This window comes from Miniopterus schreibersii, assembly GCF_964146895.1.
Source record: "Miniopterus schreibersii genome assembly, chromosome: 2".
In the NCBI taxonomy this organism is placed as follows: domain Eukaryota; kingdom Metazoa; phylum Chordata; class Mammalia; order Chiroptera; family Miniopteridae; genus Miniopterus; species Miniopterus schreibersii.
The window spans coordinates 182,893,938-182,920,085 of NC_138102.1; the positions used below are offsets into that span (position 1 = coordinate 182,893,938).

General features: G+C 53.0%; 1 protein-coding gene across 2 annotated transcripts; it reads right to left on the reverse strand.

Annotated features, from left to right (window-relative positions):
- Nucleotides 1–24,242, reverse strand: RANGAP1 (Ran GTPase activating protein 1). Of its 2 annotated transcripts, XM_081129144.1 has the most exons (16): nucleotides 24,004–24,242; nucleotides 20,209–20,358; nucleotides 15,882–16,009; nucleotides 13,707–13,766; nucleotides 11,434–11,613; nucleotides 9,186–9,320; nucleotides 8,479–8,637; nucleotides 8,273–8,386; nucleotides 7,809–7,908; nucleotides 7,644–7,728; nucleotides 6,650–6,809; nucleotides 5,155–5,274; nucleotides 3,946–4,048; nucleotides 2,717–2,805; nucleotides 2,386–2,507; nucleotides 1–1,074 (listed from the first exon to the last, which is right to left on the reverse strand). In XM_081129144.1, the coding sequence occupies exons 2-16, from the start codon at nucleotides 20,318–20,320 to the stop codon at nucleotides 1,005–1,007; spliced, it is 1,737 nt and encodes a 578-aa protein (XP_080985270.1). In that variant the 5' UTR covers nucleotides 20,321–20,358; nucleotides 24,004–24,242; the 3' UTR covers nucleotides 1–1,004. The 2 variants fall into 2 exon arrangements, with proteins under 2 accessions (XP_080985270.1, XP_080985271.1); XM_081129145.1 differs by lacking the exon at nucleotides 13,707–13,766 and having other exon boundaries at nucleotides 24,004–24,203.
- Between the last annotated feature and the right edge of the window lie 1,906 nt (nucleotides 24,243–26,148).

Here is a 26,148-nt window from a genome sequence, read left to right on the forward strand (position 1 = left end):
TGTCGTCACACATGACTTTATTGTGAAGCCTCGGGCACAGCCCGGACACAAAGAGCATGAAGGGGAAAGCACAGGGCTCTGTAGGGCAGCTGAGGGAGGCTGCAGGGCATCACAGGTCCATCCAGTCCCCACCTGCGCCTGCCCCAGGCCCTTTAAATGCTCCACATATGTAGCTCACGCAGCAGCGGGCCGTGCCCTGGCCCCAAGGCTGGAGAACAGGTTTGGGCCTGTCCAGGTGCCCCTCCAGCTTGGCCCCCAGGCCAGTCACAGTCATCTCCTCAGCAGCCAGGGGAGGGCCCCATGAGTCCAGAGCCAGCGCCGTCCAGGCATCGCCTACTCCAGGACCCTCTGGTGTCTGCCCACTGCCTTCTCATCCTGTCCACATGGTATGGGCACTAGGGTCTTGCCCTCTGCTGACCACCCTGTGACTCCACCCATGGCAGCCTCTGTCTCTCATGCCGAGGGATCAGATCAGGACGGATGCTGGGGACTGTGGTGGCTGCAGGACCAGGGCCTGGTAACAGGAAGCAGCCGCAGCCGCTGAGCAAGCAGCCCCAGGCAGGGTGGGAAACAGCCTAGCCACAATGCAGAGGGAGGGGACAGCACGGGGACAGCCATGTCCCAGGCTTGGTGCAGCCTAGGAGGGTAAGGAGGGCAAAGTGGGCGGGAACAGCCACAGGCCTCGACCTGAGGCACAGATCAGCAGAGCGCCCTCAGATGGTGGTGAATTTAATGGCAGAGCAGCTCGCAGCTCACAGCCTTCTTGCCTGGAGCCAGCTCCCCTCCAGTGGACCAGGGCCAGCCCAGCAGGGAGACTTTAAAAACCCAACCCCGACAGGAAGCACACACCGGCACGCACACCACACCGACACACAAACTCGGGGGACCAGCACGACACACGCGACAAAGACCCTCCCTGTCTCCGGCCAGAGTCCTTCATCCAAGTCCCTTCCCAAGTCACTGGTCCAGTTGAGGGTTGGGGAGAGGCCGCTTGGTGTCCAAGTCTAGACCTTGTACAGCGTCTGCAGCAGATTGTGGCGCGCGAAGGAGCAGGACTCCAGGGCGCCGTTGGGCCTGTGGGGAAAGGGGGGTCAGTGGGTGGCGTGGGCACCTTTGAGGCCAGGAGAACAGGCTACAGCAGACAGTTGGGGCCATTTTTGAGGCTAGAAATGTGTCAGACTCCATTTTTCTAATTTTCACAATGACTTTTCTTTTTTAAAAAAATTTCCATAATATATTTTATTTAGCCCAATGAATCCAATATATCATGCCAATATATAATGAGTATGAAATTACTGAAATATATAAAATTATTGACATAATTTACTTTGCTACTTTTGCACTGAGCCCATGGCACCCAGTGCGTGTTCCTCCTTCAGCCCTCTCAGTGGGTGCTGACCGCACCCGAAGAGCGCAATAGCCACCCGCGGCTGACGATTAGCACCGAAGCGCACAGCAGAGCTGTTTCCCTAGCTCCGGGTTCTCCCTTAGCCATCTCTCCACTGCAGCCAGTGGACATCTGATGGTGTCACTTCTGTTTTAAGATCCTTGCTTGATTCCACACTGCTTCAGACTTCAAGACCCATGACGACAGCTATACTTATCTCTCCAGCCTCATCTCACTCAACCCCACTCTAAATCCCATACATACTGATTTAGTTCACAGTGATTTTTCAAAGGAGATGCACATGCACATGGGGGTGGCCAGGGCACTTCCTTTCTCCTGCCCTCCCACCTCCCAGCCACTTTCCCCCAAGATGCTGGATTTGTTTGAAGTGTGGCTGGTCAGAGCCCTTGGAGACAACCTTGCCTAATCTCTTGGTTGGGCCAATGAGGAAACTGAGGCCCAAGGAAGGCCAGAGGTCAGCTGGGGCTATACAGGGGACAAGCCTCCCCACCCACCCATCTGGGGTGGGTCCCAGTGTGGCCTGGAGGCTCCTCATTACTTGACTGTGGCCAACACCCACTACGCCCCAGGATCCTCCAGGCCAAGGCCACGGTTCTCACGGCCTGTGGCTGGGGGAGGCCAGCACAGCCAGGCCCCTTGGCCTAGGCTGCTGTGGGAGTAGACACAGATCTGCTCTCAGGGATGCCGCCAAGCACAGGTCCTTGACCAGCAGTGTGATGTGGGCAAACTCCTGGCTGACCTGGGTTTCCTCCTCTGGAAAATGGGGGTGCTACATGTCCTCTGTCTCGGTCTGTGCCCGAGTCCTGTGTCCTCAGCTGGGCACAGGGGAGGAGCCTCACAGGAGTAGTGACCACACAGGAGAAGTGAGAATCAAACACGAACACCAAGAGCCTGGAGGCATGAGGGCCTCTCACAGCCCGAGCGACCAGGCCAGGGAAGCCTCAGCTGAGCGTAGGAGTGGGTGTGGACACACTCACTTGGTCATGAATGCCAGCAGCAGGGGGGCCAGGGCCTTGGGGAAGTAGTCCTGCTGCACCATGTGGTTCAGTGCCATCAGGGGGCCGTACAGGTTGGCAATGGCCTTGACCTTGTCTTCACTCTGAAAGGGGAACACATGGAGCAGGAGGTGAGTTCTGAGGTTCCCTGGGGGCCCTGGGTCTCCACCATCCAGCCCCTGCTCAGAAAGCCCCATGGCCCAGGCCAGTGAGGGTGACAGGCCCCAGCAGGACTCATGGACGGGGTGGGGAGCATGGCGAGAACACCCACTGGTGCACACCCCCTCCCAGCTGCAACTCCCTCCAGCCACACCTTGAGCAGACCCATGTGGATGAGAAGCCTGGTGAGGAAGGCGTTGGGGTTGAAGGAGGTTGAGCTGAAGGCCTTCTTCATCAAGGCATCTGCAAGGCAGAAGCAGCACAAGGCAGATGCTACTGCAGCCAAGGGCTGCCCATGGGCCAAAGGGCAGGCAGCCGCCCCTCCCAAGCTGGCCCTACCTCCCACCCTATTCAGGAGGTGAACACATGAGGTAGGACATGGACACAGATATCAGGCTGAGGGGACAGCCAGCACCAGAGAAGGGCTAGATCTACTGGCTGTGACACTTTGGCCCTTCCCTGACCTGGCCTCTCAAGTAAATCGGGCTCAGGGACCTCGCACAGCTGGGCGGCAATTAAGTGAGGTAGACCACCTCTGGGGGAGGGTTCAGCCATTCTGGGAGGTGAGGGAGAATGGACAGGGAAGAGAGTGGCCAAGGGCTTGCGGAGACCGCTGAGGCCACTTGCTTCTGTGCTAGGCTGCTCTGGGAAATAATCCAGGTAACTTGTCCTCACAGCCAGGCTCTGAGGGAGTAGACCTGGAGACTCCCATGTGGCCCTCACCCACCTCCCCAGCCTCGCTGCCCACAGACCCTCCTGCCTCAGTGCCACCTGCAGTGCACTACTCCAGGACAAAGTATCATACACGTTTCCACTTTCTACCCTTTCCCGTGTGCTGTGCCCCTGCCTAGCAGAACCTGGCCCACCCTTGGAGGCTCAGACACACACTGACAAGGTAAAAGGCTGATGGAGGTAACAGAGAACCAGGTAGGAGAGGGGAGGTCATGACGGCTTGGGGGAGGGGGACCAGAGATTCCGGAGAGCCTGTGAAAGATATAGGGGAGCAGGGGGACCTCCAGGTGGAGGGGACAATGTGTGTAGAGGCTCAGAAGTGGGACAAGGGCTCAGTGCTCATCACCCCTTCTGAGAGGTCCACCTCCACAAGGGCTGTGGGGCTGTGACTAGCTGGTCTTCCCGTGGTGGGTGCCACCTGGCCTGAGTTCTACCTGTATAGAGCTGACTTTAGGAAAGGCCTCCATTTCCCCATTTACAAAAAACAAAGAGGAGAGCACCCAGCAAGAATCCCACAGAGGAACAGGTGGGAGGGCCAGAGACAGCTCAAACATTCCTGCTGGAGCAGAGGAATTGCAGTAAACAGAACCGTCACCTGAGCCCTGGAGAAGGAAGGAGGCAGGAGCCAGCCCTGTCCATACCCCACGTTACCTACTGCATCCTGGACTGCTGTCCGCACTGCAGCTTCATCCTTGAACACAGAGGACACCTTCAGGAAGGCAGAGACCACCTTCTCTGGGTCAGATGTGTCAGTCTGAGGACACAGGAGGCAATGGCTGGTCACCAGGGGCAGAGTCCCAGGGCTGTGACACACAGTGGCGATGTGCCGGGTTCTGCTGGGCAACGACAGTCCTGCCTCACCCCAGACGGTGCCCTAAGAGCCTGGCATGGCCCTGGCCTACCCAGGTGTGCAACACACACAGAGGGAGTGAACGAGCAGTTGTCATCCCTGTGACTCAGTGATCCCCTTCTCCTAACCCAACCTGAACGATCCAGCATGCAGACACTCCCATGCAACGAAGCTGACCTCAGCTGTACCGGTAACAAGGAAAAGTGGGAACATAAACATCCAGAAACGGGGAAGCCTAAGTGCTGCACCCACTCACTGGGACAAAGGGAAGGGAAGAGTTTTACTGACACAGGAAGACGATGAACCTCAGTAAATAAAAAGGTGGGCTGCAAAAAAGTTTACTATAATTATATATAATCTCAGTTATCATGAAAAAAGAAGTACAGATAAAACATAAGGAAATCAAAGTGCCAAGCCAGCTGAGAGGGGCCCATTTTATTTCTATTTATCACTCACCCTTTTTGAGCCACAGTTTTCTCACCTGCACAAGAGTAACAGGGTCTCCACTTCTAGTTGCCAAGAGCGTTAAATAAAACCATGCCTAGTACTCAGAACAGAGCCTGGCAGACAGGAGGTGCATGACAATCATCTCAGAATGAATGAAGAAAGGAAGGAATGACCGAACCAACTAGCCAACCAACAAGTGAGGCTGGAACAAGGGCAGCCTCCCTGCAATACACATGTGATGGCCACAGGAGTCCTGGGCAGTAGGTAGTTCTAGAAGCTGGTCCTACAGAGCATTCAGAGGGAAGCCTAGGGGTGTATGTGTGTAAGAGAAACTGCTCCCTAATTCCAACCGTCTGAGGTGCAGCAGGCCTGCCCACCCTGTGGCCCAGGTGTGTTAGCACTGCTGCACTCATTTACGTCTGTGTATAAAAAGGAACACCTGGAAGCCCCCCCCACTCCCACTGACAGCCTCCCTGTCCCAGTCGCCTGTGCTCTGCTTGTCCCTCTCTCTGGCAGCTCCAGCAGGCATGGGCGTGCAGGTTTGCAGTCAGAAGTGCTCTTACCTGCTGGGCTATTAGCACGGAACTCTTGGAGCCCAGGCGCAGCAGCTTCTCAGGAGAGGGGAAAGCCAGAAAGGTGGAGACATCTGCGGGAGGTGGGGAGGACAGCACGGGCGCTGGTTCCTGAGGGACACAGGTAGCACTGCAGAGGTCCGAACCCAGACTCCTCACCCAGAACATGAGCCAATCATGGCCCGGAGTCTGGAATTCTTCCTCCCACTCAAATGCAGCTCCCCAAAGGGCGGAGCCCTAGACACTGGCTCCGCTGGCTCCCAGTGTGGGAGTCTCTGTGGTGGGGACAAGCCACCTCCCTAGGACTCCAAGAGCCTGGTGAGGCCAGCTGGTGTGGCTCAGTGGTCAAGCATTGACCTATGGTCCAGGAGATCGTGATTCGATTCCCAGTCAGGGCATATGGCCCGGTTGCAGGCTCCATCCCAGGTAGGGGGAAAATAGGAGGCAGCCGATCAATGACTCTCATCATTGATGTTTTCTTTTTTAAATATATCTTTATTGATTTCAGAGAGAGGAAAGAGGAGGGAGGGAGAGAGAGAGAAAGAAAGAAACATCAATGATGAGAGAGAGTCATTGATCGGCTGCCTCCTGCATGCCTCTGATTGGGGACAGAGCCCGCAACCCAGGCATGTGCCCTGATCGGGAATCAAACCCCAATCTCCTGGATCCTAGGTCAATGCTCAACCGCTGAGCCATGCCTGGCAGGGATTCATTGATGTTTTCATCTCTCGCTCTCTATCCCTTCCTCTCACTGAAATCAATAAAGGTATATTAAAAAAAAAAAAAAAGCCTGGCGAGACCAAGTGAGTCCTTGCTATGACATGTGATGTCCCAAAAATGATTCAAGACGCACGTGGGGACTACAGTGGACCCACCAGGAACTGGATGGAGTCTACCCCCTATAAGCGCTGCTAGTCAGCACCAGCGGGGCCCAGAGAAAAACTGAGAAAGGCTGAGTATTTGTTGAAATGCTTCCATAAAACTAGAAAAGCAAACTCAACGAGAGTGGGGGGGGGGGGGGGTGTTCCTTGTCCAACTCAAAGTTCTCCAAAGTAAAGCTACTTGGGAACCGGTGAGGGAACAGGAATCAGTGAGTTAGGGCACGGCAGCCCTGACTCCCAGCCTCCTGGCCCAGGAACGGGCACCAAGTGCCCAAGCTGGGTCATGGTCCCAGCCAGTCCATGGGACAGGAGGCTGTCCCTATAGGTCACCAAGATAATCCACTGATGGGTGGAAAAAGAATTTCTATTTGTGCTTATTTTTTTTTTACTCTGTTCTAGAAATATTTGTGTACGTCTTATACATAACGTAGCAACGTTATGTTATAATTTCCCAACAACCACATCTACGACTTCAAAGCAAACACAGCAAAAGCAGTTTGTGGCCTGTGTGCGTGGGTCCCGCCCCACCCCGTGGCCCCGAGAAGCTGCCGCAGGATCTCAGTCAGGGGTCCCCGGCTCTGATCCTGGCAAACGACAGAACTCACCCCACTGTTAGGGTCCAGGATCGTCCTCGACGGAGCGGATGGCTCCTCTCCTTGCCCCCCCTGACGCGGCTCCTCCTCCTCCTCCTCTCCTTCCTCCTCTCCCTCCTCCTCCTCCTCCTCGTCGTCCTCGTCGTCCTCCTCGTCGTCACCCTCGTCGTCACTGCCAAGGGGAGCTGGCTAAAGCAGACCCTCCGGCCCACGGCTCCCGGGGTGGGGCATGCGGGTCAGCGGGGAGCTGTCTCATGTCTCGTCAGCCAGGGACCCCGTGCAGAGCATCAGCTCTCGCCCGTCCTAGAGGAGCCCCGGTCCCCTGGGGGTGCACAGGAGAGGAGGGCCGTCCCGGGGACCCAGAGTCCGGCAGGAATACTGCCCAGACTGACACGCCCAGGGCTGTGCTACCCGTATCTTGCTGGCCATAGGAAGCCATGGCTGGGGGGTGGGAGAGGTGAGGGTTTCCCTGCCCCCAAGGAAAGCCGTTCTGTCTCCCCTGGATCCTGAGCCTCTTGAGCCCACCTCTGAGTCCCCACCTCCTAGCAGAGGCGCAGGCTCTAGCAGTGAGGGCGCACAACCAGGAACCTGATTGGCGAATGAAGCCAACTTGGAGATTAAAGGGATGGGGGAGATGGGTCCTATCTATCAGAGGAGGCAGCCGCCACCCCATCCCATGCCTCCAGTGGGCTCTGCAAACCCCGTAACCCCACCTCCTACACCGTCCCTTCCTTTCTTAGAGTCAGTCTCTGAGAACAGTTCTGAGCGCAGCCCCATTGCTCCCCCGGCCTCACTGCCAGCTACCCCGCCTAATCCATCAGCATCAGGCCACCATCCCGTCAGAGCTCACCCACTCCCCCGCTCTAAAGGAACCATCACCCCAGCCCTTCTTTGTTCCTCTGCTTAACATATAAAATGCCTAGCACAGCACCTGGCACGTAACGGGCTCAACCCATTTTTTACATGAATGAAATGAATGAGTCACTAAAGGCCCAGAGTCCCCTACCTGAGGGACGCCAACACCTTGGCCATGTTGAAGCCGTCCAGCACCTCCTGCAACTGCTCACAGCCTTCTTCTCCCAGGGCGTTGCCTGCTCGTGGGAAGGAAACGGGGTCAGGATGGGCAGCAGACCCCCAGCGGGCCTGTGCCGAGGCCACTGCCACTATTTACCATTGAGGTCCAGTTTCTCCAGCTCAGCCTTGTCTGCCACAGCCTCAGCCACAGCCAGAGCAGCATCTCTCTTGATTTCACAGAATGACAAGTTCAGCTCCTAAAAACGAGAGGAAGGGGTAGTGGCAGGAGACCAGATCTCACTCAGAAGCCTGCATTTCACCAAGGGAGGGTAAGGCAGGCTCTGTCCTCCAGCTGGACAGAATGACGCCAACCAGAGAAACGTCACTTACCCAGCGATGCGCCAGGTACTCAGAGTGTTTACTTATACTCCACTATGATGAACACATCACTCCCCTCCCCACAACTTAAAAATGGAGAAACTGGCTCAGAGAGGTGAAGGGACTGGCAAAACAGCATGAGAGGACATGGAAGAACCCAGGCCCACATGCCTCTGAAGACCAGACCCTCTGTACCCGCCCCAGACAACCCCACCAACTGTGGGGGAAACAACCCGGAGGCACCTTCAGCTTGGGCAGGCCCCCGCGGACGGCGTCTGCAATGGCCACGGCGCCCTTGGAGCGCACGAGGCAGTCCCCGAAGTTGATTACCTCCACCTGCCGCAAGGTCTTCAGGGTCTGCAGGGGGAAGCGAGGGCCAGGGTGAGGGTGCAGCCTCACCTTAGCCCCTCCCGTGAGCCAACGTCACACCCTGTATCAACCCGCCTCACCTTGGCCATGGCCACAGCACCCTTCTCGGTGAAGGTGTTGTCATTCAGGTTGATGACCCGTAGCAGGGGGTTGATGGCGAAAGCCTGGGCCAGGGCAGTGATGCCAGGGTGATTGATCCCATTCTGTGGCATGTGGACCTCCTCCAGGGTCCCGATGACCTGTGAGGGGCAGGAAGGAGCAGACAAAGGTGGGCCCCTGAGCTCCAGCTGCAGGCCCATGCCAGTGACATCCAGCAGGTGGGAGGGCCACACTACACACAGACATGGGGAGGGGCTGCTGCCAGCACAGGCAGGGGCTTGTCTGTGAATGTTCCAGGGGGAGGAGGTGGAGCACCTGGGCTACTGCTCCTGCCCACCTTCCTGTCTCAAGGGCAAGTCTGTGCCTGTCAACTAGAGGGCAGAGATGCTGACTCTCACTGCTCCAGCACCACCGCGCCTGTTTCTGACCCTCGCAGATGTCCCTGACTGCTCAAAGCAGCCTCACAGTGTTCTCCAACAGCACCCTAGGGAGCGATTGCCAGTTCACTTGGGTGGAGGACCATGCAACTTCCAGACACACACAACAGGAACTCTGCCTCATTGTAGGATGGGCCAGCAGGCTTGGAGAGGGGAAGCAGCTCACCTTCAGTCTCTCAGCTAAGTTCCAGAGCTGGGAGGCACTCCCAGGACTATTAGCATAGTGGGCAGGACAGGCAGAAACCACTCACCCCAAAAGCTTCTGCCAAGGCAGTGGCTCCGTCGTTTTCTAGACGGTTTCTGCCAGCCACGAAGACCTTCAGGGCCAGCGCCTTGCCTTGGGCACTGGATTTCCGATAACACTCAGTCAGAGCTGCCGCCAGAATCTGTAGGGGGAAAGGCAAGGGGCCCAGGCCTAGGCAGGAGGCCCTTCCCCCAGGAGGGCAGCCATGCCCCTAACCTGGTCTTCAGTATCCCATGCCACCCACTGGTGGATACGGGAACAAAGAACTGCTCAAGCCCTAGTCAAGTAGCTCAGGTGGTTAGAGCGTTGTTCTAACATGCTAAGGTCATGGGTTTGATCCCTGGTCAGGGCACATACAAGAATCAGTCAATGAATGCATAAATAAGTGGAAAAACAAATCGATGTCTCTCTCCCCTCTCTAAAAATCAATAAATAGCCTGGCCGGGCGTGGCTCAGCGGTTGAGCGTCGACCTAGGATCAAGGCGATCGGGGTTTGATTCCCGGTCAGGGCACATGCCCGGGTTGCGGGATCAATCAATGACTCTCTCATCATTGATGTTTTTAGCTCTCTCTCTCCCTCTCTTTTCCTCTCTCTGAAATCAATAAAGATATATTTTAAAAAAATAAATAAGTAAATAAATAAATAAATATTAAAAAGGAAAAAAACTGCCCCAAAACTCAATGGTTACCTCTCATATGTGCCCAACCCCCTACAGCTTACAAAGAGCTTTTACATCTAAGGCTTCATGAGCAGGGTCCCACTACTCTGGGGGTTTAGCCTCATGTTAGAGATGTGTGACCAAGGCACAGAAGGACGGGAGAGGCCAACGCCGAGTCACCAACTTTAGCCAGGCCCAGGAAGGGGCTTCACAATGACCCCATTGTACTGACATAAGCCCTCTATTAGGTGGGGAGCATCAGGAGTCTCCTTGCAGCTGAAGCAACTCAGGTTCAAGGAGAGGCAGAAGCATTCCTATGGTTGCTAATCAAGTGGCAGACTCTGGGCAGAAGCCAATCTTCCAGTATCCCTTCCATGCTCCCCAATATCTAAGGTGAGCTGGCCAAGGAGACCATGGCCCCACTACACTTGTCTGGTACACACTGGTGTCTAGGCGAGCCACACTCAGCAGGGTCTCAGCTGCTGGGAGCAAAAACCTAAAGCCCAGCCCTCCCTGTCCTTGGATTGGTGCCTGGAGGTGGCTTCTAAGCCTGTTTCCTGGGCGGAGGTGAAGGAAAATGGTAGCATTTTACAAGGATGTCTCTGGCTCCCCCAAAACATCAGACTCTAGGCTGGGCCGGACCTCTTTTCTGTGCTGATTCAAACCTACTTAGGTTGTAACACACATGAAGCTTATTACCCACTTAGGCTGGGGGGAGGGCTGGCTGAGCCAGGCAGGGGGCGATAGGCAACTTCTGCTAGGGAGGCCACCCTGGCTCCTCAGGGGTCCTGCAAGCATCACACAGGCTCTTCTTGCTGCTCTGACAGGGCCGTGTGGATGCAGGTTCAAATTCCACATCAGTCCCACACTAGCTACATCATCCAGGGCACTCAACCCAAGATCTCTAAGCCCAAGTATACTTACTTATCTGAAAAAATGGGGACAGCATCACCCACCTGTCGGTGTGGGTGGGAGAATTAAGGTTATGCACAAAACACATCTTCAATGAGAAGATGTCCCAATCACTGTCAATTCCAGCGTCCCAGGCCTTTTCTACTTTTGACTAGAACATGAGGGGAGGAGGGATGGGAATCAGAACAGCCTCCTTCCTCGGTGCAGGTTCTGGGAAGAAAACAGGAGTCTCTCTACACTGACCAGCCTGGCTCCTCAGCAGGATAGGGGAGGCATCCAGGCCATCTAGGAACAAAGATGAATTGCACCATCTCTTTCTGGGCTCCCTCCCCATGTACAACCAGGCCTTCCATGGCTCTACCAGCTGTTCTGAGGGCACAGCAGGTCTAGGGACACCCAAAGCCCTGCATTTTGCAGAGCCAGCAGGTCGGAGCACATAATGCAATATTGCCTCTGTTGTCAAGGCAACTTAAGAATCGGGATGTTGCTTGGCAACCCCACCTCATGAACTCCATCTCCTCTCCCCACTGGCCACTGGCTGCTGCCTTTGAGGCCTTTCTCCTTTGAAGAGGAAAACAACAGGCCAGCCAACCTGTTGGTGGGTGGCCAGGGCACACACTTCAGATGGAGACAAATGTAGTAGGGAACTGAGCAGGGAGGGAAGGAGGGGACCGCTACACCCACCTTGCCGCCACCGATGCCCATGCCACAGTTGTTGAGCTTGAGTTCGTGTAGGGTGAAGCAGGCGGAGCTCTTCAGCAGGGCCTCGAAGCCTCGCACACCATCAGGCCCGAATGCATTGTCACTCAGGTCCAACTCCACCAGCTGGGCCCCAGCTGTGATGAGTCCCTCTCCTAGAGAGATCTGGGCACAGAGGGAGCTCACGTCAGTGTCACAGCCACCTACCAGGTGCTGCTTCTGTACCAGGGGGCACTCAGGCTAGTAGGGAACTGGCAGAGCGTTCCCAATTCTGCTGGGGTGTGGGGATTGGTGTATGTAGTGTGGTCAGAGAAGGCTTCCTGTAGGAGTTAACATTTGAGCTCAGTCTGGATGAGAATCAGCCAATCAAACATGAGATTCCAGGCAGCACCAGAAACATGAGCAGAGAACATAAGCATAAAGCAGCATGAGTGTGCCTGGGGAGAGCAGCTGTTAGACTCCAGAGAGGCTAAGGCTAGAAGGGGAGGGGGATTTTGCTAGAAAGGAAGCGAGGAATCACATCAGGTAAGAGCCTTGAACGCCAGGCCAAGAACTGTGGACCTTGAGCCTGAGAGCAAAGGGCTTTGAGGTGAGTGAGGGACATGGAGGAAAAAGTCCCCCCAAATCTGAGGAGGGCAGATGGAGGCTGGAGGATAAGTGCCCGCCCAGGAGCGTGAGACAGTGATCCAGGGTCCAGAGGAGGGTGCTGGCTGCCCAGCGTGGTGGGAGATGGAGGAGAGGAAACTGAGCCTCAGCTCAGGACCAGATGTGGCAAGATGATGCTTAGCAATCCTGGGAATCTCCTAGACTGGGGATACCTGCAGTGCCCCAGGAGAAATGGACGAGGAGACACTAACAGAGACTGGGGGCAGAAACGGCGCTGGGCACAGATTGGGAGGTGGGGAGTTAGGGAAGGGAGACACTGCCCAAGCTGGTCTCCAGCTGCCCCACCCACAGGAGAAGGCCCAACCCCGGGGGATCTGGCCCCAATCTGACATCTCACCCTCAGACAGCCAGAGCTGCTCCATCCCTGCATTTTATGTCTCTCCCTGACCTGATTCTTTTCTTCCCCTTTCTCCAGACTCATTCTTGTCATTGGTAGTATGGAGATCAGAACACTTCCCAGGAAACTTGCAAGAGTTTAAGTAAAACAATATGCACAGAGACCCACAGCTAGTGTCCAACAGGAAATTTTCTTCACCCCGTTTTTTAACTTGAAACTCTTTTACTTACAATCACCCAAATGAATTCACTTAACCTGCATTCTAAATCCTGGCTTTGCCTGGTTTACCCTTTGAGGCTGGTAACTAACTTAATTCTCCAAGGGCTTCCTCAATTCTCTACCCAGGAGGCCCTCTCTCCAGGGCTCCCCATAAGAGCACCTGTGACACCTTAGCAGGTGCTTTAAAAATGATGTTGGTACATGGGCACCTCAGGAATCCCACTGCTGGTGAGGTAAATGGAGGCTCGAGAAGGCAGCACCAGCATGACCAGGGTGGGGGCTTAAAAACGTGCAAAATCAAGCCAATAACTGACCAAGAACTGCTCTCTGAGGGCACCCTATGTGCCAGGCCCTGTGCTGGGAGGAGACACCGAGAGGCTATTACCAGCCCTGCCTCCTTCCCTTGAGTCCCAGGCAAGCCAGGCTCTGCTCTGTGATGGCTCCTCTTCTCCCTCCCATACATGCATGAGTGTGTGTGTGCACACAGGCGCCAGCAACTTGCCCCCAGCAAAGCTGAGCCTCAGGAATGGGGATATGGAGAACAGCTGAGGGGAGCCACCCCCAAGAACCAGAGCAGAAAGAGTGATACTGAGCAGAAAGAGTGATACTGAGAAAGGGGCTAGAGGGAGACCAGGGCAGCCACAGCAGGCTGTGGGCTACTGAGGTCACAAAGGGGCAGAAGCTCAGGGTGTAGGGGAGGGAAATGCCAGGACACAAGGGTAATCCTGTAGGGAGGGACTTCCATAGTGGGAGGGAAACCATTCAGCTCAAGAATGAACCCAGGGACCCCTGGTCTCTGCTGTCCGTCCTGTAACTGGGCCTCCCAGTCTCACACTCTGGCTCTGGTTAGCACCTGTACTCCACCTGCCCGTCAGCACACAGGGCAGGTGCAGTGCTTGCCAGGCTTCCGCTTCAGCATCTGTCACCCATAGGACATATCTTAGTCTCCAGAAAGATGATGTTAGAAAAAGTCTTGGGAATGACCAAAGGGGTTCCTGTGCCCAGGGGGGAGGGAAGCAGCGGCCCGTTCACTTACCAGGGCTGGTGGGATCTCAGACCGCAGCCGCCCCGTGAACATATCGCTCCAGTGGCATCGCTTTGAGGAGGAAGAAGAGTTGGCTGAGACCTTGGAGGGGCCTGCACGCACCACACCTCACGCACTTGGACTGCCAGGCACTAGAGGACTTCTGAACTTGGGCTGTCAGCGAAAAGCTGGTAGGACTTGGAGACCCTCGGGGGCCATGGGGGCTCAGTAGGTATGTCAGGAAAACCCTGGCCTGTCCAACCCTCTGGTTTTCGGGGGGTGGAGGGGCAGAGTCGGGATGAGAGAAAGGAGATGCTCCGGGCCCCACAGCCAGCAGTGGCAGGACCAGGGCCAAGACGGCCACGTGCTCCTTTCCAGTACCAGTTTCCCACATGGTGTGACAAGTGACATGACTGGGTGGTGGAGGAATAGAAAAGTAAATATGGGATCCAGCAGCGAGGAAGTTACTCTTTTTTCAAGTCTCTTTTCAACCCTCCAAACTACCCCCAGAAGGTAGCCTCACTTTGAAGCTTGCAGGTCTTGCACACCTCCCCACTTCTTATTTGTCTGCCTTTTGAACAAGGGAGAACAGACCTCAGGCTCAAGGCCTTTGAGTGGCCAAGCTCTCATGACATGAGCCTGCATTTGGCCATTACGAGAACCTCTCAGGGAGGAAAATCTTTTCATGAAGGAGTCCAGACTCAGCTGAGCTTAGTGCAAGGCCAAGTAATGCACATAAGGTGGTGGTGCTGGGCTTGAAGCCACACTCCTGGATGCCAAAGCTCAGCCTTCAGCCTCCAGGCCCAACCACACCTGCTCCATTGCCGTCCTACACAGGTCACAGGTCGCCGGGAAGGGCTAAATTCTTCTGCATGGAAATGTCCCAGCTTCTGTTCCAGGAAAGGCCTCCCGGGGAAAGGGAGCAGAAACAGCCACTGCCTGAACTGTTAACCTGACCGTGATCTTCCAGAGGAAAACACATCAGGGGCCACTTCATAAACTAGTCCCAGGCCCGGTTGGCGTGGCTCAGCAGCTGAGCATCGGCCTATGATCCAGGAGATCACGGTTTGATTCCCAGTCAGGACACATGCCAAAGTTGGGGGCTCAATCTCCAGCAGGGGGCGTGCAGGAGGCAGCCCATCAGTGACTCTCATCATTGATGTTTCTATCACTCTCATCATTGATGTTTCTATCACTCTCTCCCTCTCCGTTCCTCTCTGAAATCAATAAGGATATATTTTAAAAATGAATAAATAAATTAGCCCCAGCCCTCCGTGGGCAAATCCACTCCATTCCTCTCGTGGCCCCAGCCCTGCATGCTCCCCCTTCAGAAAGCCCAGAGAAGGCACACTGGAGCAGCAGTGGGATCTGGGCTATTTACTCAGACCCTCTGAGCCTCTGTTCCCTTGACTTACAAAATGGAGAGTCTCAATCACTTGGGTCGCTGTAAGGATTAAACGACATGTGCAGAGGAGCCCAGAACAAGCTGAGCCTTGTATGAATTAAGAGCTGTTTCCATCTGCAATGCAGGACTCTTTCCCAAGACTTCAGAGGCTTTACTATGCTCATACACTGGGTCTCGGCAAACGGGGGCACATAGTGCCATCTTCCCGATATTTTGAACATAACTCACTTTTCTAAGAGCATCTTGAGAAACCCACTTTGGGACATGCTAGGAGGGGCACCCCTTGGACCTAACTCATAGCTGCCACTCAGCTGTGAGGAGAGCAGTTGGCTGGCCGCCTCGGGCTGCAGTACGTTTCCAGTCTGCCCAGGCATCTGAGCTGAGGCCTGGCCATTTCTGCCCGTGACTCCTCTATCAGGCAATCTTTGCTCTGGAGCAGGCTGAGTGGTTGAGAACCGGGTGGTTCTTGGGCCAGTTCTGTGCGCTTCCTTCCTCACAGGTGCCAGAGCTTCAGCGCAAGCTGAAAGCTCTCCCTGTGCAGTTCTGCTCCTCCACTCTTACTTTTCCCACATGTTGCCCAATAAACCTGCTACCCTCCTAATACCATCTTAGTCTGTTACTAGAGGACCCGAATGGACACACCATGCAGGGACAGGGGCCCCAGCCAGTGCTGAGTGCCCTGGGAAGCCAGAGGAAGAGGAGCTGGTCATGGTAACTGCCAACAAGACAGGGGCCTGGGAAGGTCTGTGGCCTGTGAGGAGCTTGTCCCCACCCAGTCTCACCTTCAACTCCGACTTCTTCTCCAAGGCCTTGGCGATGACCCTAGCTGCTTCCACGCCCACCGTGTTGCCCTCCAGGCGCAGAGCCTCTAAGCCATCAAAGTCTTCAATCTCTTTAATCACATCCTTGGCTGCCCAGGACCAAAGAAGAGAATCTTAGACTTCTGGAGTAGCCAACAGCTGAAGCATGAGAGAGCCCCGCCACTACCTTGTCACTCACAACTCCAATGGCTATGGTGTACCTACCAAGTGCCAATCTGGGCTTACAAAGAACAATCAGACAGGCGCACAGCCCAGCAGGGACACAGCTACAGACAACTTTTCTGTAACAGGTGTTAACACAAGGCAGGTGTGGAAGGTCTGGGAGCCAAGTGGGAAGACCAACTAGCTGCTCGAGGTAAAGCAAGGGCTTGGGACACCTTGTGGGTGGCGTGCGCAGAGCCTCCCAGGACAGGGAAGGCACCTGGCCAAGTGGGAGACAGCACCCACATCAGAGGCCAACAGGTACAGTGCACGAAAACTTCCAAATGTTCCATTACCCATTCGGGGCGTTCATTACTGGACTGCTTTATGATGATGAAAAAGTCCCAACCACCGAAATGTCCATCCACAGCAGACAGGCTGACAGGTTAATTCACTGGCGTACAGTTACACTAATGTCACTGTGAATGGTGACACAGGCATTTGACTTAGAAAACATTCATGTTATAGTGGTAAGTAAAAAAATGACGTTATTCCATGGTGTGTGGTCTGATAACACTTTTAAAATGTTATATGTATTCTCGTTTGTGTGTGCACACACGCGCGCACACACACACATTCCCACACATCAAGGTCCAGAAGGACAGAAACCAAATGTTAAAGCAGTTATGTCTAGGTGGTGGGATTATGAGTAATTCAGCTTATAAAGTAGCTTTTAAAGTTTCTGTAATGATTCTAATTATTTTTAAAAAAAGAAAAAGGAACTCAGCTATGTTTAGGGAAAAAAGAAAAAGACTAAAAAATGTAACAAAATCAACAGTAGGTCTATCCCTGGGCTGGGCTGTGTGATAATGGAGTTATAGTTTTCTCCTTCCAGTATTTCTGTACTCTACAAAGTTCATGTATTAGCTTTACAATCTGAACAAAACACTCCAGCTACATGAAAAGGAACAATCTAGTCTGGCACAGGATGGAGTGGGGTGGGGTGACAGGGTAGAGAGGAGATGGAGATACACAAGGGAAGTAAAAGTTTGAACTTGACCTTCCAGATTACAAAGCCCACAAAGGGTCTTGAGAAAGGCTGTAACCTATGACCTATAAGGGGATCCCTACGAAGTTGTCCGAGCTGGGGGTACACCTCCATCCACCTCATGTCTTCAGAAGCCCTTGCTGAGCTCCCAACAGGGTCACATCTTCACAGGCGGCACAGCCCCTGCTCTCTCACGTGGAGCCTGCTACAATTTTACACCCGTCTAAAGATCACTTGACCATTATATGGTGACTTTACTAATACTGTCTTCCCACTGGGTTATGCGGAAAGGGGATCGCTCTGCCTCTGCTCAGTCCCATGTGTAGATAAGCAATTAACACACTAACGTGCAATTTACACACATGGACTCTTACATTCCCCACACCATCTAATAGGCAGGTATTGTTACGTCTATTTCACAATCGAGTGTACTGACACACAGGAGAAGTAAATGCCTACCAAGGTCACACAGGCTAGAAAGTGGTGACCAGCATTCATTTCTCATTTCAGGACAAGGAAGGCTGGACAGGTCTGAGCCTCCATCTTATAAAAGAGAAAGCTGAGGTTTCTAGGAATGAAGCAACTCTGCCCAGGAGTTCAGGGGAAATAACAGAGCCGAATTCAGACTTTTTCTAAAACTGGAAAAGCTCCTCCCCAAAACCCTTGCCTCTGTGCACAACCAATTAAGCAACCCCCCAGCAGAGAAGCCCTTTAATTCCTCCCTCCCCTCCCCCTCTTCTGGGTGACTGCTCTGGAGCTGGCACCCCGTGCAAGGGCTGGAATGACCTCTCAGCCTCGGAAAGGCCTGTTCTAAAAGGGAGCCCCCCTTAACACCCAGGGACTGGCCAGGTCAACAAGGGGAGAGGAGGGTTGCTCAAGGCTTTTTTATGCAGTCCCGAAGACAAGCAACAGAGACGCCAAGGCCCAAGGGAAGACAACAGTACTGCCTAAGTGACTTCAGTCCAGAAGCACAGAGGTACTGTACTTTCCACAGGTTCAGCCCTGGCGTGACTCACAAGCACAGACCAGCCCTGGAAGGAAATGCGCCAAAATGGGAAGAACAGGAACGGGAGAGGGTGGGGGTCACAGATGAGTTGCTCTCTCACTTGGTTTTCAATCCAAATGGAGTTATACCTAACTTAAAAACAGGTTAGAAATGGGCCCCAACCACGCCTGAATAACCACCTGTCATGTGGCTGTGTGGCAGGGGTTTCTCTTTTCAGCCTCCACCGCCTCAGGAAGTAGCAAGTCCCAGGTGTTTATCACTCTGCCATGTAAAGCAGAGGCCTGTCCTTGTCCTTAAATGACTCCTGGGGAGAAAAAGGCCCTGTTCTAATCACTAGGCGCACGGCCTCCCCCACAGGCCCTTGCGCCCCCCCCCCCCCCCCCCCCCCAGCGCTGGCTCTCTCCTAGCCAAGGCAGAGTCCCTTTCTGGGCCCATGGTGAGGCCACCAGGATCCTTGGCTCAGCATTCAAGGACCCGGGCTTCCTGAGGGGTTCTGACTTTTCTGCTAAGCCCACCCTGTGTCTCAGCGCCAGTGCTTAACTCCTGTGGTTCTCCCTGCCTCCAATCTCTCTCCTTAAATCTTCCTTAAATCTTCCTTCCACAACAGTTCAAACGCCACCTCATCCACAGAGACTTTCTGGACCCTTCTAAGCTCACAGTGATCCCTTTCTCTCACCTTCCTTCCCAGAGAGCCTTCCACTCAGGTCTCAGAGTGCATTTCACCTCTGTCTCCTGTTAGGAATTTGGGTGCCTCATTCCAGGCTATGAGCTCCTCCGAGGCTAGGGCTGGAAGCTGGCCATCCTTAGTGACCATTTTGCTAAATGGGAGGCAGCAAGTCCAGCCTGTGCTGGTGAAGTAAAATCTGCACACATTTTAGGGCCAGACAAACCTGAGTTCTAATCCCAGCTGCACGACTTACAGCTGTCCCCTTAGGCAAATCGTATTACCTCCCAGAGCCTTAATGAAGATGAAACCTACCACCAGGGCTTTCGTGAGGAGAAACTGAGATACTATTTGTGTGGCACTGAAGACTCTGCCTGACAGTGTTCAATGAATAGCGTTTAACAGCAAATTCGTGTTTACTGCACTGAGCTGAATGTCTACTGAGCAGAGAAACAGGGAGGCAGCCCAACCTCTACTAAAATCCCAGCTCTGCTATTTACCAGCTGTATGACCTTGGGCAAGTTGTTTACGTTTCCAAAGTCCTTTTTCCTTATTTATAACATAGCAACATTTGTACCTCAGGGATGATGCAAGAATCAGAAGTAATAAAAGCACAGGGAGGAACTCGGTCAAGTTTAAGACCCTACAGAGATGTAAGGAACGTGCGTCACCAGGCTCCCAGCGAACCTGTGACCTGGTGGAGGGGGTAAGCCTGCCTACACACCATGACAACCAGGCAAGTCCAGACCAGTTTGCCCAGTTGGGCCAAAACCTCAGGCCTTATAACTACCAACACAGGTGCCTTCACTTCCAGGCGTCAGGGGATTCAGGGATGGTCAGTGCCAGCCATGCCTTGGCCAGGGATGGAAAGATAGGATCTGCACTCTGACCCCTAGTTCTCTCCACTCCTGGGGCCTGCACACAGACAGGTATGACCACCCTCTCTCAGGGCGATTCAGCTGCATCGACCAGACCTCCCGAGGGGGACTGGATTGTTGTTTTAATGCAGTGCCAGAAGGGAGGGCCTCAGCTCTGGGGAAGGTGACAGGTATTCCCACACCAGCTTGGGATCATGGGGGTGAAGGCGGGGTGGACCTCAAAGAAGAAGTTAGCAACTATATCTTGGGATTGCTACTAACTATGGTTTCTCACTGTCTCTGTCCCCTCCACGAGATAAAAGGGCCCCTCACACCAGCCAGCCTGAGCTGTCATGGCAAGAGTGCCCACTGCAAACATGAAGACCAGCAGGAAAGCCTGTGTGTGCTCAAGGGCAAATCATCTTTGAGCCTCTGTTAGATGGGCCCAAGGATATCGCCCAGAGCTATAGGGACAAAATGTGATAATGCAGGTTAATGAACCTGACGACAACCAAGAGCGAGCCCTCATTCCCACTCCCCTCCTCCCCTGGGTCAGCCCACGCAGGACTCACCGTCTTCTGCAGTGTTGAGTTTGAGGCTCTTGCCCTTGAAACTCAGCTGTCCCCCGGCCACCTGGGTTTTGGCTAGCGTCTCTGCCAATTTGGCAATGTCTTCAGAGGCCATGCTAGACACGATGGTGGGCTCCCCTGGAAATCTGCAAACTGAGGTGACCAAAGTGTCATTAAGAGAGAAGAGGCTCATTTCCAGATAACATTACAGAGCTGCTTCTACACATGAAACTCACTCAGTACTCATATATAAGCAAGCTATTTTAGCAAATCAATTGAAGTCAAAAGTATACACAAGTGCTGTAGGATGTCACTGATGTGATTAATTTGTGTTTTTTTAATTTCTTCTTTCCTTTTTACTGAATTTATTGGGATGGCAATGGTTAAAATTATACAGATTTCAGGCACACAATTCTACATCATCTGTACACTGTACTGTGTGTTCACCACCCCAAGTGTCCATCCATCACCTCCTATCCCCTCTATACCCTTCTCCACTTCCCCTTCCCCTCCTTGTAATTATTCTCATTATAATGTAATTTACTGCTAAAACCAATGTTACTGTAAAACTCTAATTTCTGTATAATTTTAAAACTGTACAAAACTGTACCTGAATACTTAGAACAGAATTTTATCACTTGTTTTAAAATCTTCCAAATGAAATCTTTAAATTGGTTTAAAAATTCTTTTGTTAGCCCCGCCGAGCGTGGCTCAGCGGCTGAGTATCAACCTAGGATCCAGGAGATCGAGGTTCGATTCCCGGGTTGCGGGCTGGATCCCCAGTGGGGGGCGTGCAGGAGGCAGCCGATCAATGACTCTCTCATCATTGATGTTTCTCTCCCTCTCTTTTTCTCTCTCTGAAATAAAAATATATTTAAAAAAGAAAAAAAAAATTCTTTTGTTAAAAAATGCCCAGCCAGTGTGGCTCAGATGAGCATCCTCCCACGCACCAAGAGGTCGAAGCTTCCATTCCTGGTCAGGGCACCTGCCCAGGGTTTCAGGCTCCATCCCCAGTAGGGGGTGTGCAGGAGGCAGCCAATCGATGTTTCTTTCTCTCTTTCCCTTCCTCTCTCTCTAAAATCAATGAAAACATATTAAAAGTAATAATTTTAAAATATATAAATAAATAAAAATTAAAATGCTACATATAAAAAAGAAAATAGGAGGCTCCTGGGTCCCCTGATTGGGGAGAGCAGGGTAGGACATCAATCGGGGGCCTGAGCCCACCTTCCCAAGAGCTAAACCACAGGGAGAAATGAAAACAGCATTAGGAAAGGAACAATTCTAGAAAGGTGGAGGAGGTAGCAAGAATGATCATGTTTCACCTCTGAAGAATTATCATCTCATTAAAGTCCTCCTCTGCTCAGCTGCCCCAGCTGGGACACCTGGCAAAGCCACGTGAGTTGCCCAGTTCCTGGGCCCCCAGTGAGAAGCAATTAAGTCCCAGACCCATGGCTGCAGAGTCTGCCCCAGGCACACACCTGCCTGATCATCTTGGTTACTTTCTGTTTGAAGATCCCATTCCTCAAACAGGACACAGATGGCTACAGGATCCAGGTCATCCATCCCAGAGAATGCCCCACCACCCACACTGGCATGACTCTGCGGGTGGGGCACAGGGGTCAGCCCACTGCACATCTGGTTTCAGCCTTGGCCAGGAGACTAGGCAGCCCATGGAGGTCAGACCCCAGGGGTTCCTAGGATACCACATCACAACAGACACCATCACAATAGACCAGGGGTAGAACTGCTGGAAAAAGGAGCTTCCACCCTGGAAGCTTGGCAGACTCAGAAAGGACCACCCCATTTCTCCAAAGAGGAAATGGCAGGGAATCAGGGGAGGCCAAGGAAAACCGATCCGGGAGCAGAACTAGGAGATGCTACCCTGGCCGGTGTGGCTGTTGGTTGAGTGTTGTCCCAGCAACCGAGAAGTCCACTGGTTTGATTCCCAGTCAGGGCACATACCCAGGCTGCGGGCTCCTGCCCCAGTAGGGGGCGTGCAGGAGGTAGACCATCGATGTTTCTCTCTCACTGATGTTTTTCTCTCTCTCCCTTCCTCTCTCTCTAAAAATCAATAACGAACATTTTAAAAAGAACTAGGAGATGCCCACAGAAACTCCTTCCATCCAGATGGCTTCCTCCCCCAATCTACTCATCCTCACTCATCCTCAAGATACAGCTGTGATAGCTCCCCACCTTCCCACTCCCCCAGGCTTCCTCTGGGCCCAAACAGCCAGCTTCCCACCCCCCTCCTTGTCTTAATCCTTACAGCCCTGGTCTGTCATTGAAAATATATATTTTTGTTTTAGAGAGAAAGAAGGAAAAAGAGAAACATCAATTTGTTGGTCCACTTATTTATGTATTCATTTGTTGCTTGTTGTATGTGCCCTGACTGGGGATCGAACCCACAACCTTGGAGTATCGGGACGACGCTATCACCAACTGAGCTACCCAGCCAGGGCCTGTCTGTCTTTTTCAATAAGGATGAATTATTCTTTCGGGTAAGGAGGCATTCGCTTATCCATTCAACATTTATGAGTGCTCCTGTGTGCTGGACAGTGTTCCAGATTCCAGGAGTACAGCAGTGAATTATGAAACAAAAACCCTGCACTGTTGAAACATATGTTCTAAACAAGATATTTATTATCTTAAAAGAGATACTCAGTATCTGATAAGAAAAACAAACGGAAGGAAGCAGGTAAGGAATTTTTGGGGGGGGGGTGTATATGTGCAATTTCAAGTAGAATGGTTACAGAAGGTATTAGGAAAGAAACAAAGACTTGGAGGAAGAACATTCTTGCAAATGTAACTGCTCTTGTGGAGGAAGAAGCCGGGGAGAACTTCAAGAAGGCCGGTGGGGCTGGAGCACGGAGAGGAAGGAGAAAAGAGGTAAGAAATTAGAAAAGGGAATGAACAAAAGGCCCAAGTCACAAAGGTCATTTCAAGAACTGTGGTTTTTATTCTGAGTGACGAGGAGAGCCACAGGAAGGTTTCTAGCAGAGGAGAGGGGCCATGTGACACATGCTTTGACAGGATCATTCTATCAGCTAGGTAGGGCCTGGCATTTAGAAGGTGCTTCCAATGACAGTTTGAAACTGAATAAAAGTTAGCCTGAAACTCCACCGCCTCTTGCACTTTTGGGAAGGTATAATTTGAGGCTAGGAAAATGGTGCTGAGGCCTCCAAATGTAATAGGCACACAGGACTTAGCTGGAGAGCCCATCGCTGAGTCTAGTGCACACACCCGATCCACTAGACTGAGAAACCGAAGCCCAGAGAGGTGAATTCATTTGCCCAAAGCCTGCAGAGGAGCAGCGGCAACGACAAATGGTAAACACGACAACCAGTCCTCCAGCTTCCCGGCTGCACCTCCACCGCCCCGGTGGAGCGTTAGCCCTGACTCACGCCGGCCAGGCCCTCGGCGGGCGGGGTGTCCCGGGAGGCGGCGGCGAGGGGGCGCGGGCCGCGGTGACAGGCGGGCGGCGCGGGAACCCCGCCCGCATCCCCGGCCGACGCGCCGCGCCGCGCCCCGCTGACACGGACGCGAATGGGAAACGCCGCTGCTGACCGCGGCGTGCTGGGCGGCCCGGCGGGCCAGACGCCCTCCCTAAGCCTCAGTTTCCCCACTGGCGAAAGGGGCCAGCACCCTCTCCCCCACCCCCTCCGCGCTGGGCCGTAGAAGGCGCGGCAAAGCAGACGCTCAGGGGCGCCACACCTTCCCCGTCCGGTTCCAGGGCCGCGCCGCCCCCGCCCCCATCGCAGACAGGTGACGGCGAAAGCAAAGGGACCCCGACCCTACCGTAAACAGACGGCGCCGCCGCGTGGGGAGCCCCGAGCAGGCGCGTACTCCCGCCGCGACCGGGACTGGCTTAGGGTCTGGACAGGTCAGGTCGCCGTCGCCGCCTCAGAGCCCAGCGACTCCGATGCCCAGCCCGCCTGCCCGTCACTTCTCCCGGCGCTTCTCCCTACTCGGGTCTCGACACCACCTGCTTCCCACACGGCGGAGGATGATGGCGGAGGAGGAGGATTTTGAAAGCCGGCAGTTTCTTTCCTTCGATTTGATTTGTTCTAGGCCCAGGCGGCTTCCCCTGCCCCCGCGCCCGTGGCCTATCGGGTATGGTAGTCCAGCTCTCTCGCGTGGGGCGCGGCCGAGGGCCACAGCGAACTACCAGTCCCGTGATGCAACGCGCCGGAGGGCCGCCGCCGGTCTTCTCTTCGCCCTCCCTCGTCAGCTTCTGGCTCTTTCTCCCGTAGACCACAGGGTGGCGTTTAGCTGTGAGCGCCCAGGAAGACTACAATTCCCGTAATGCCTTGCGGCCTGCCCTCCTAGCCCTTCCGGAAAGGTGCACGTTCCCGTAACGAGGCTGGTGCAGTCCAAGCCAGAGAGCAATGCGTGCGATTCGTCTAAAGGGGAGGAAACGTCAGACAACCCCAGACATGTTCCAGAATAACTGGTCTGTACTCTTCCAAAAACGTGTCATGAAAGGCAAGGAAAAGCTGAGAACTGTTGCAGATTAAGGGAGACTAAAAAGACAGGACAACTAAATGCAATACGTGATCCTGGATTGGGGTGAGGGGGGGATTACCATAAAGGGCAACATTGAGACAATTAGCAAAACTTGACTGTATATTAGATAATGGTATTGTATCAACATTAAATGTATTGATTTTTATTACTGTACTGAGTTATGTAAAACACTGCCCTTGTTCTTGGAAAATATATGCTGAAGTTACTGGGAGCATGAGGTCTGCGACTTTCAAATGAGCCGAGTGTTCCTGTGGAACCTTCTGTAAGCCTCAGTGGTGTCAAGTGAAGAAGCAGTTACTGTTAATTTATATGGGAAAGTTTTTAAGGGTTCCCAGACTCAAAAAATAACCTAACAAGTCATATCAAATAACACATAAAATCTAAAATAACACAAACATATAGTAAAAGGAATGATGTGCTGCACAGCGTCTATAAAGTAGAAATAGTGTACGTACACTGTCTGTGTAACAGCTCACTGCAAAACCCAAATGCAGCTGAGCACAAATGCTAAGGTTATTTTCGCTTTTCACCCATTTTCTGAAAAGCGAAAATCCCCTTCTGATTTCTTTCAGTTATGGAAAACGGGTAGTCCTCCCTCAGCATCCGTGGGGGGTGGGTTTCAGCACCCCACTCAGGTCCCAATATCTGCGGGTGCTCGAGTCCCTTGTATAAAATAGCGTAGTATTTGAGTATACCCTAAGCACATCTTCCCCTGTACTTTAATCATCTCGAGATTACTTGTTTAGGGAACAGTGACAAGAAAGAAAGTTTACCTGTTCAGTATGGATGTAACCACTGTAGGCCTGACTACACAGTACAACAACGTAAGTTTTCAGACATTTCCATCCCTGTTGGTTGAATCTAAGGAAGCAGAACCCGCAGGTACAGAGGGCTGGCTCTACAGATGTATGTCTTTTGTAAAAAAGAGCAACATAGAGAACTTTCAAAAGTGGGGGGAGACCTGTATGTGTGTGTGTGTGTGTGTGTGTGTGTGTGTGTGTGTGTGTGTGTGTGTATACACACACACATACATACACAGAGTGCAAATGTGGCAAAATGTTAACAGTAAGTGAATATGGAAGTTCTTTGAACATTTTGGCCACTTTTCTGTAGGTTTGAATTTTCTCAGATATCAGAACACAGGTAGCTTTTCCTTTTTTCTTTTCACAAAAACCTTTTTAACCATTATATAAATAACACGTGCTCATCATAAAACAATTCAGCCAGTATCGAACAGGATAAAGAGAAAAGTAAGCATTACCCCAGAAACTCTAACACCGAGAGAGAATCACCAACAACCTATGCAGCTGTTTTTTCCAAGGTTCTCTCTCACAACTCAGCCCACACACATGCTTTTACTCTACCTGCAATTCAGTTGCATATAGGGTTTGGCAAAAGTAGGCTTAGAGTTGTGAG

What these genes read in the sequence shown, in the direction of transcription:
- RANGAP1 (XM_081129144.1), bottom strand. Translation starts at nt 20,320, where the DNA reads ATGGCCTCTGAAGACATTGCCAAATTGGCAGAGACGCTAGCCAAAACC. An exon ending in GGGGCCTGCCCAAGCTGAAG is followed by an intron (nt 7,909 to 8,272) that starts GTGCCTCCGGGT and finishes TCTCGTTTTTAG; the next exon opens with GAGCTGAACTTGTCATTCTG. An exon ending in AGCAGTCCAGGATGCAGTAG is followed by an intron (nt 2,806 to 3,945) that starts GTAACGTGGGGT and finishes TCTGCCTTGCAG; the next exon opens with ATGCCTTGATGAAGAAGGCC.